A 9861-nucleotide genomic window follows, 5' to 3' on the forward strand; every position below is an offset into this window, starting at 1 on the left:
TGATGTGACTTAAAGGGTGTTTCTCCAGGCGGTGACAGCAGTCCCGAAGAGGTGGCGCAAGCCCAGGACCGCACGTACACTTACACCGTCTCTGTCGCGGTGAAAAACGTCCCCTGCTCCGCACGGTGCGGAAGTTCCGGACTGGTCACGTGATGCCTGCGGGGCGGTACCGGGGCGTGGCGTGCCCGCCTGCCTGTCGGCTTCCGGGTCGGCGCGTATCGCTGCCGCTGTTTGCCGGGACAGGGAGAGGGAAACCGACAGCCGCCGCCATGAACCGCTTCTTCGGCAAAGCGAAGCCCAAGGCGCCTCCGCCCAGCCTCACCGACTGCATCGGCACGGTGAGTGCCTTCCCCGGGGGACACAGCCGGACAGGGGCAGGGCAGCGGCAGGGAGGCCCGGCGGGCCCCGGCTCCGCTCGAGTGTGTGTGTGTATGTATGTATGTGTATGTATGTATGTATGTGTGCGCAGAGGTCCGTCCGCGGGTCACTGCGTGTCTATGCCGCCGGCATGCGGAAGCGCGGGTGTGCCCCTGGGTGTGTGTGTGTGGGAACGCGGTTCATGTGTGTATGTGTAATACACTGAATGTGCCTGTGTGCACAGAGCATAGAGTTAGACAAGTTGGAAAAGGCCTTTAAGATCACCAAATTCAACCATTACCCCAGGACTTCTGAGACCACCACTAAACCATGTCGCTGAGGGCCTCATCTGCACGGCTTGTCAATGCTTCCAGGGATGGTGACTTTACCACTGTCCTGGGCAGTCTGTTCCAATGCCTGAGCACCCTCTCTGTGAATAAGTTTTTCCTACTATCCAATCTAAACCTCCCCTGGCATAGCGTGAGGACATTTCCTCTTGTCCTATTGCTTTTTACCTGGGAGAAGAGACCAACCCCCACCTCACTACCTCCTTTCAGGCAGTTGTAGAGAGCGATATGGTCCCCCCTGAGCCTTCTCCAGGCTGAACAACCCCAGTTCCTTCAGCCGTTCCTCATTAGGCTTGTGCTGCAGACCCTTCACCAGCTTTGTTGTCCTTCTCTGGCCCTGCTAGAGCACCTCAATGTCTTTCTTGTAGTGAAGGGCCCAGAACTGAACCAGGATTCACTGGTGCTGAGTACAGGGGGATGGATGATCACTGCCCTGGCCCTGCTGGCCACATTATTGCTGATACAGGCTAGGATGCTGTTGGCCTTCTTGCCCACCTGGGCACAAGATGGCTCATGTTCAGCTAGAAGGCAGGCAGCATCCCCAGGTCCTTTTCTGCTGAGCAGCTTTCCAGCCACTCTTCCCCAAGCCTGTAGCATTGAGTAGGGTTGTGTTGGCCCAGGTGCAGAACCCAGTACTTTGCCTTGTTGAGTCCCAAATCATTGGCAATCACTGCTTTGATTGCACTAGCTAACTCCCTCTATACCAAGCTGTGTGAAAGCAGGGACCGGAGCAAGGAAACCAGTCCCTCTGTCCAGGCTAGGAGGCAGGAGGGCAGATCCCACTGCCTGAGGAGAATTGTTCTGTCTGTTATGCATGAGCTCGCTGTAGGGTCAGTGGTGAGGGTGTGTACAGGGTGTGTACAGTTAAGCCCAAACCAAGAAAGAAATACTGAGGATACATATGGTAGAACACTACAGCTGATGTAACGTTTGCCTGCCTGAAAAGAACATTAAGGAATGGTTTTAAGAAGGTTAATCTTGTAATTTCACAGCCTTTTCTTGGCATTTAAGCTTGTGAAGAAAACTGGTGTGTTTTTACAGCTCCTTCTGTTGTAAACCAATTTTAAAAGGTGAAGAAAGAACACAGAGATCCTGAGTGTTTGTGTCAGTGGTTAGCAAAGTCAGGTGAAAGACTGGTAAGGGTTGTGGTTTAAATGGAGGGTGAACGTGAGGGTGAGTGTCCAAAACTGAGCGCTGTCTGGAACCTGACAACAGGAAGTTTCTTTGGAAAAGCATGATTTCCTCCCAGAAGATTAATTTTGCTATCCAGTGAAGAGACCCTCTAAGTCAAACATCTAATATTTGTCAGTGCTACCTGGATGAGCCTGTTCATGTCAGCCTCTTGTATATGCCAGTGGCTGGGACAGGGAGAGAAGTGGTCATAGTGTTTTTCCCAGTACCTTATTGGCAAAGAATACGTACTGTTTTTTAGCAGTATTAAGCCTAAACATGCCTCCAAGTGTGTTTAGTTAGAGCAGTAAATAAATCACATACTCAAAAATCAGAACTTTCCCACTGTTACCAGGAAATGCTTTAGTGGATGGCTAGAACTCCAAAATCCACCCAAGATGCTGTTACTAGTACTTAAATTTGCCATTTCAGCAGTGTAAGCTGTACACTAGTTAAGCATGGGGAGAAACATGCTTTTACAAATTCAAAGTTGATGGGTTGGCTTTTTGAGCCAATTTACATGAAGTAATCAATCTGATTTGTGAAAGGCTTACTGTACTTTCAGTTAATTTTCACAACAGTGAAGTCTCTAGTGTAAGTCCTGCTAAAGGGCCAGAGATATCATTAGATGTTTTTCTTACATTGCATGTGAATTATTATTGAATAGAGTTGTGTGAGACATTAAAGAAACTTGAGCTGTTTCTTTACTGTGTTAAACTCTACAGTTCGGAGGCTCAAGTGATGTCACTTCTGTGTTGTTTTCAGTCTTAGACACATTTTGTTGTACCTTTTGAGAGTCAAACTTTGTATTGTACAACGCGTGACATGCTTTGTAAAATCTTTTGCTGTGTTACCTAAATGGTAATAAGCCATGAAATGGCAGGTAGGAATTACTGTATTTGGCAAGTGGTGCTTAATATTCATAGTTACTGTTTACAAAAAGCAGAGACAACCCTGTGGATGTTTTTGGATGTTCTTCCCTGCAAAAGCAGTATAACTGTACCCGATAAGATCAGAACACAACAAACTTTTTTTCCTGTTGTAAGAGAGAATAAGTATCACCTTAAGGTAGCTAAATGATTCAAGGTTTTTGTATTTAAAGAACTGGTTCTGTGGGATCACTAATCTTAAGTGTTTAGTGAAGCCCAGGGAACATTTCTCCCTGCTTTGCTTCGATGGCTTGTTGCTATCGAGTTTGCCAGGGTGATGCCCTCCCATCTCCCCACTTAGTCTCCAGTTTCTGCTTGCTGTGCCTGCCCCAACACTGCACCAAGTGGCAGACTTCTTTCAATCCTTGCTGGCTGAGCACGATCAGATGACTCAAAGCTGTCATGAGGATGGTAGAAGAGAGGATGCATCAGGAGCTGCTGCATTTGTATTGGTTTTACTTTTTCTTCTTCGATAAAACACTCCAATTTTATGTTATTTTTTTCAGACTAGTAAGTAGGGAACATAGGAACAATTGGCTGATAGTTGTGACAACAATGTTAAAATACAGTCTGATATGTGATGTTATTTTTTTTTTTACTAATTGTTATTTACTGAAATAAACTGCAATTTTGTTTCATAGGTATTTGGGATACCACCATCCCTTTCTTTTGTTTGGACTGGGGCCCTTCTGTAGCAATGGAATGTATGTTGGTATGCCTTATCTGTGAATAAAAGAAAGCGGCTCTTCAGGTCATAATACACACTCTGATTTTTCTTTCGGATAAATTAGATCCATTCTCCCATTTTCTGTTCATTCTCATTTTTAAAATCTGAGGTCTTGTGCAGTGTGTGTGTGAAATACTTAATGCAGTTAATTGATGGAGGAGGATCTGTCTCCATTTCCTGCTAGTACTGCTTAAAAGAATTGTTATATAAATAAGCTAAATAACTGGCTTTCCCCTGGAGAGGAGGCTGACCTCAAAGATGCACTTAGCTGATGACATCTTGAGGAAGGGCTAAGCTTTGAACCTGCCAGAGTTTTAAAATCACAAGTATCTCTTTTTCTTGCTATTAGTACAATATTTGACAAAATAGAAAGCTTAACGCATTTTTTTTTTTCAATGCCAGCTGTGCCCAGACACTTTAATGTCTTGTGTGGAGTGTTCATATCAAATGTTCTGCTCAGGGTGCCTCTGGCAAATGCATGTTGCTGTCAGAGAGCAGAGATTTGGAAGGATCACTGAGATACCCAGACGAAAATCTGCATAATTATACTTTTTAGCCACACTTCTAGCAAGTCAGAATTGTAAATTTGCACCAATTGGTCTCACGCTATAATTGGACTATTGTTATATTCTAATCCCTAGAGAGGCTCCGTGAGCAGTTAAGAAGCTTTATTTTGTGGTTTTCCAAGAAATGCTGTGATAGTCGGTTCATGTTAAGGAGGCTTCCTTAAGTTTTTGTTTGTTTATTTGGGGTTTCTTTATGAATTTGTGTATGCTGTTAGATGGTCCATACCATGCCTGCCTCTGTGGTTATCATCTTTAACCCCCTTATGCAGAAGGGTTAAAATATTTCCATAATGACAGCTCTGTCATGCTTCGCACCAGGGCTGTTTTAGGGCTGACTGCTGGAGGTTTTTGACTGAGCTATGCAGCTAATGCTGGGATTAGAAGTAAAAGAATTCAGAGTAGCTACCAGGTGGAATTGCTGTGTCCTGGTTCCTTTGTGGGAAGTGATGGGAAAAGTGTCTTTCTGACAAAGAAGTTAGGCACCTTTGAAAGCAAGTTTAGTCCCTGGCACCGTATGTTGTCAGAAATTCCTGAATAGAGACTGTGACTTCAGTGGGTGTGCAAGGGATTATGCCAAAATGTGAGAACATGTTACAATGGCAGAGCTTCCTGCAACCTCAGAATGTTTCTTGTGCTCCTTCCAGAAGTTGTTTCATTTGATTCTGGTTTTGGATTCTCTACAAACTTCATAAACTGTTTATAAAACACTGAGTGAAGAAACAATTCAGTTAGAAGCATAATAAGACTGAGGCTGTTCTCTTATTGTCCAATTCCTGAGTAAAGCCTTAATTAATGTTTTTTTTTGTTTATGTTAAAGGTGGATAGCAGAGCTGAGTCAATTGACAAGAAAATTGCTAGGCTTGATGCAGAACTTGTTAAGTATAAGGATCAAATGAAGAAGATGAGAGAGGGGCCTGCAAAGGTATGAATCTTCTGTGGGATTTAAGCATAAGAGGATGTGACTCACACTGCTTGTCATGTAGGAGGGTGTTTTAGCCAGTTCATCAGGTCCTTAGAATTTCACCTTGCCCTACTGTAAGGTCCGAGATGTAAGATCCTATAGGATTATTTTTATTAGACATGTATCTTTGAACAGTGTTTTCATTGTTTTTTATTTATTCAGAAATGTAATATAATTCCTCACTCTGAAGTGACTTGCTTCCTTTCTTCCTTTGTTACCTGAACTAAGTCTGGTAGAAAGGCTATTTTGTTCATCAGCTAAAATAAAAAGGTCTGCATTAGGCAGAAAGGGAGTAGGAAAACCCATTTCTGAAAGGGGATCAACATATAAAATGTAGAATAATAATAAACAACATAGATAAACAGTATTGTTAAAGTACGTTTTGCAGTATTACTTGATGCTGACCATTAAAATGTGTTGCTGAAAGATGGTTCTGATGCACTAAGTTTGACTTTGTTCTGCTTATCAAAAAAAGAATTCAAAAGCCAGAAATGTTGAAAGTATTTTTATTAGCAGCTTTACATACAAGCCTGTTTGGTTAATCATTAATACATTACAAATGCTGAACAGGACTATTGTTAAAATCTTTGCACTAGTAACTGAGCAATCTTCTGGAAAACTTCGATGTGATACGTTAGGTTTAAACAATATAATCAAGAGTAGTCAAATATTTTTCCTAATGTAACAATATTTTGTCTTTCAGAACACAGTAAAGCAGAAAGCATTGAGAGTGTTAAAGCAGAAGCGAATGTAAGTTTAAACCTTTCTCAGTTTGGGATGACTGAAAGCCTGTTTTTTTGGGGAGGGGAGGGCACACTTTCTCTTTCCAGTGCTCTCATTTCTGAATATTCTTTAAAGAAAAATGCTGAACAAGCCAGCCAGCCTTTCAGAAGCATCTCCTTACAGATACAGTGTCAGCATATTTGTGCCTTTATATGTGAGTTATAAATTTGGACTGGGAGAAGCTGGCCTAAATCTGCTCATTATTAAACCTATGCTTGGCTCCTAAACTTCCTGAGAATGCCTCATTTTCTGTTATTAATTGGTTACTATAAATTGTGTACTTAATTATCTTTGACTGGTTTATTGGAAATTCACCTCTTCTCTGTAGATACCCTGTAAGACTTGAACATATGTAGCACAGGTAGTTGTGTCTGTGCAAGAAGCCAGAATGGACAGGATAGATGATCCTGTGGTGAGGTCTAGTCTAATATAGTGTCCTGGAAAGTGACCGGCAACAAATACAAAGGAGAGAATGTCAAAACATGGCAAATGTTCAGGGGTGCTTCAGTGTAATGTTATAGCCCCTGAGCTGCAAATCTCTTAGATGCTGCCTGTGCCAAAGCTAATATTGTCTTGTATGTCATATTCCTCAGATGAATTGTACCTCTACAGGCTTGCTTCATTTCTTGTTCTTTATGAACTCCTATCACCCCAAATACCTGTGAACTCTTACAGTCTAAAATATCCTATGTTAAAGAATACAACAGTTCAGTTAGATGTTCTGAGAAAGACTGCTTTGTTTTGGGTTTTCTGTCTGCCTGCTGATCTTATGTGCTAGTTGTTCCCCTATTTACAGTCACTGGGCCCTGATTTTTCAATTAAAAAAAATAAGAATTTTTTCAGCAATAAAGTGTGGTGTTTTAAAGCCATTATTTTTATTAACAGGTATGAACAACAGAGGGATAATCTATCACAGCAGTCTTTTAATATGGAACAAGCGAATTACACTATTCAAGCACTGAAGGACACAAAGACAACGGTACCAGTATATTAATCTTACGTTTGTTTAATTTATATGTGATCCATCAGATACAAGCATGTTGTTTGACTCTATTCTAGGTTGATGCAATGAAACTGGGGGTGAAAGAAATGAAGAAAGCTTACAAGCAAGTCAAAATTGATCAAATTGAGGTGAGTTTGTATAGTTCAAATTGTTAAAGAACAGAAACAATGTACATAAATAGTGATGAGTAGGCTGTGTAACCTAAGGTAAACTGACTGGTTTAGTTTAGATAAGTTTTCTCTCTTTTTTTGTGAGACCAGCATCATAATTCCTTCCTGATTTCTCTGGTCCTGCAAAATCAGTTATTTGCCCTCTCATACTGGTTGTTTTTTCTTTGCTGGGCTAATCTGTAGTGTCTCGTGATGAAGTGTTGAGGAAAGGGAATGTTGGTGAATACTTCCTGCTATAGCTTTTTTGTTGTGTCCTCCGTGCTGCAGTTGCAACATGCACACCAGTCTTTTGCTTCCCCAGTTCAAGCTAGTACCTGAATAAAGCACAGACAAACAAAACCCCAACCAACAACAAAAAAAACAAACCCCAAACCCAAACTTACACCTAAAACCTAACAAGAAATACCCACCAAACCCCAAGCAAACAATTTCTAGAGGTCTGCAAGGCCTGGCCCTGTCCTTAGAAAACACATTAAAAATCCTGGAAGATCTCTTAAGTAGAATTTTAAATATGCTGCATTTAAACTCTTATCAAATGCCCATGCTGAATTCCTGAAGTTCTCATTCCTATGCTGTTTTTATGTATGGCCTGCATTGTAAACCTTTAGGCAAGTATTGTCTCCTTACTTGTACCGAAGTACAGTGCCAACAGTATGCCAAAATGTCTTCTAAATTTTGCCAGGGCACAATGTGGGTTAGTGCTTAGTCTCCAGAAGGTAGATTTAATATCTGTATTAATATCTGTAGATTTCTGCTTTTCAAGATAATGCTGTATTTTGGGTAATTTCTTAGAGGTTTTCAGATTACCCTGAAGAATAGTTAATAGGATTTTGCAGACATGTTGTTTCAAGGTTCCTCTTTTTCTTTCTCCTGTATTTATTATAATTTTAATAATAGCCAAGGCCAAGCTATAGTACTAAATGTTAGTCTCTTGACTTATATTAATGCTGCTTCATTTGTGCATTAAAAAATATCAGAGTGCCTTGTTTGTTGGAATTGCTAACCTTAATTTGATTAAGCTCTGATAAATTTAACTAAAGCTATTAAATATGGACCAGTTGAAATCATTTCTTGCTTCAGGACATACAAGATCAGTTGGAAGACATGATGGAAGAAGCCAATGAAGTCCAGGAAGCACTGAGCCGTAGCTATGGAACACCAGAGATTGATGAGGATGACTTGGAAGCAGGTTAGGAGGATGATGTTTACATTATTGAATGTAAATGGCATTATACAGTCATCTGGTGATTTTTAATTTCATTAGTTAAATACTTTCAGTGTGTTTTTGAATAGAAAGTTTTAATAACTGTTTTTAAACATAAAAGCTGCATGTCCTTTCAGAGCGGTAGCAAGAGTATGTGGCAGATGTGATATAGACTAATGGTATCTTCAGTGCTGCAGTGAAGGAAAGAAGGTTCTCTGTATTTTATGTGTGTGTGTGTGTGTGTATTCCTGATTGATGACCAAGTAATGCTGCATGAGTGTGGATGCAAGCATTCAGTATAAAACCTGTTTCTCTGTCAGAACCGCTTTTCTTTTGTGAAAGCAATTCCTTGCATAAGTTTTCAACCAACATAATTTCAGAACTGGATGCATTGGGTGATGAGCTTCTAGCCGATGAAGACAATTCCTACTTAGATGAAGCTGCGTCTGCTCCAGCCATCCCAGAGGTCACTCCTACTGACACAAAAAACAAAGTGAGTCCCATTCCTCTTTAAAAGCAAAATACTCTGTTTTGGTTTGTTTTGTTTCATTTTAGATTAATTACATTTGTGTTGGTTGCTCGATATTTAAAAATCCTTAATAGTTTGAACAAAAAAAACCTGCTTAAAGTTGTATTTTGAATATGGTGTATTTTGGATGCTATATATGAGAGTATACAGTGTACTGAATGTTCTTTATAATATTTTAAAGAGTTAAAATGGCAATTTGTAATTCCTGTCTAACATGGTGAGGCTGCGAGTATGCCATTCAACTCCTAGTTTAATTATTCTTGAAAACATAAGAAAGTCTTCTGTATGTCTGCTTTGGGGCCTTTAATATAGCTTCATAGTGAGAAAGAACACTGATGCTATTACTTTGATTCCAGCTGCCACACACAGATGTTACAGATACATCACTTTATAGAATTTGTAAGGGAACTTTCATGTTCTGGTTGGTGGAGGGTTGTTAACCTGTTGCTTCTTTTTCTTTCTTACAGGATGGCGTACTGGTGGATGAATTTGGGTTGCCGAAGATCCCTGCAACATAAATGTTTCAAGAGCACAACGGATATAACGAACTGTACAGATCAAATTAAGATTTTTTTCTTTTTCAATCCTGGAGAACTTGCCCTTCCAGTGTAATCTTAATGTCACTACATCCTAGAACGCAACATGAATGGCCGGTGGTGTTCCTTCCTTGAAGAAAGTTATTCTACTACTGATTTTTCTGCTAATGGAAAATTCAGCACAGCTCCCTTCGGTGGAAGCAGTCAGTCCAATAGGTTTTGATTTCCATGTCTTATGGACAAAGTAATACGTGAAGAGTAGTGGTGGCTGTCATAGCTGAGGTTTATTTTTACTTTGTATTACTTTTCTCTTTCTTGAAACCAAGATTGTACACTGCTGCGTGCTCTCTGTAAAATAGCTTCCTTACTACTACGCTTATTTGATAAAAGCAATTTTTAAACTACTGGTCAAGACCTGTACCCTGCTTTGGATGCTGTAACCAATCGGGTTGTCATTAACTTTATGTATTCTATGGAGACATAAAATCCTATAGATGAGCTGATCCTTGTGTGTGGTTTCTCTGGTAATTAGTTTGCTTTTAACCTGCCGCCATTGTTATCAGTGTCCAGTGCTGCTCG

The 9861-nt window shown here is 40.6% G+C and overlaps 1 protein-coding gene across 1 annotated transcript; it reads left to right on the forward strand.

Annotated features, from left to right (window-relative positions):
- Window positions 1–189: 189 nt before the first annotated feature.
- Window positions 190–9785, forward strand: CHMP5 (charged multivesicular body protein 5). Its single transcript, XM_005153403.3, has 8 exons — window positions 190–338; window positions 4914–5018; window positions 5761–5807; window positions 6726–6819; window positions 6900–6971; window positions 8094–8202; window positions 8598–8710; window positions 9214–9785. Exons 1-8 carry the CDS (start codon window positions 270–272, stop codon window positions 9262–9264), a joined length of 660 nt encoding a protein of 219 aa, XP_005153460.1. The 5' UTR covers window positions 190–269; the 3' UTR covers window positions 9265–9785.
- Window positions 9786–9861: the final 76 nt, after the last annotated feature.

Source organism: Melopsittacus undulatus, chromosome 1 (assembly GCF_012275295.1).
Source record: "Melopsittacus undulatus isolate bMelUnd1 chromosome 1, bMelUnd1.mat.Z, whole genome shotgun sequence".
NCBI classification, from domain to species: Eukaryota; Metazoa; Chordata; class Aves; order Psittaciformes; family Psittaculidae; genus Melopsittacus; species Melopsittacus undulatus.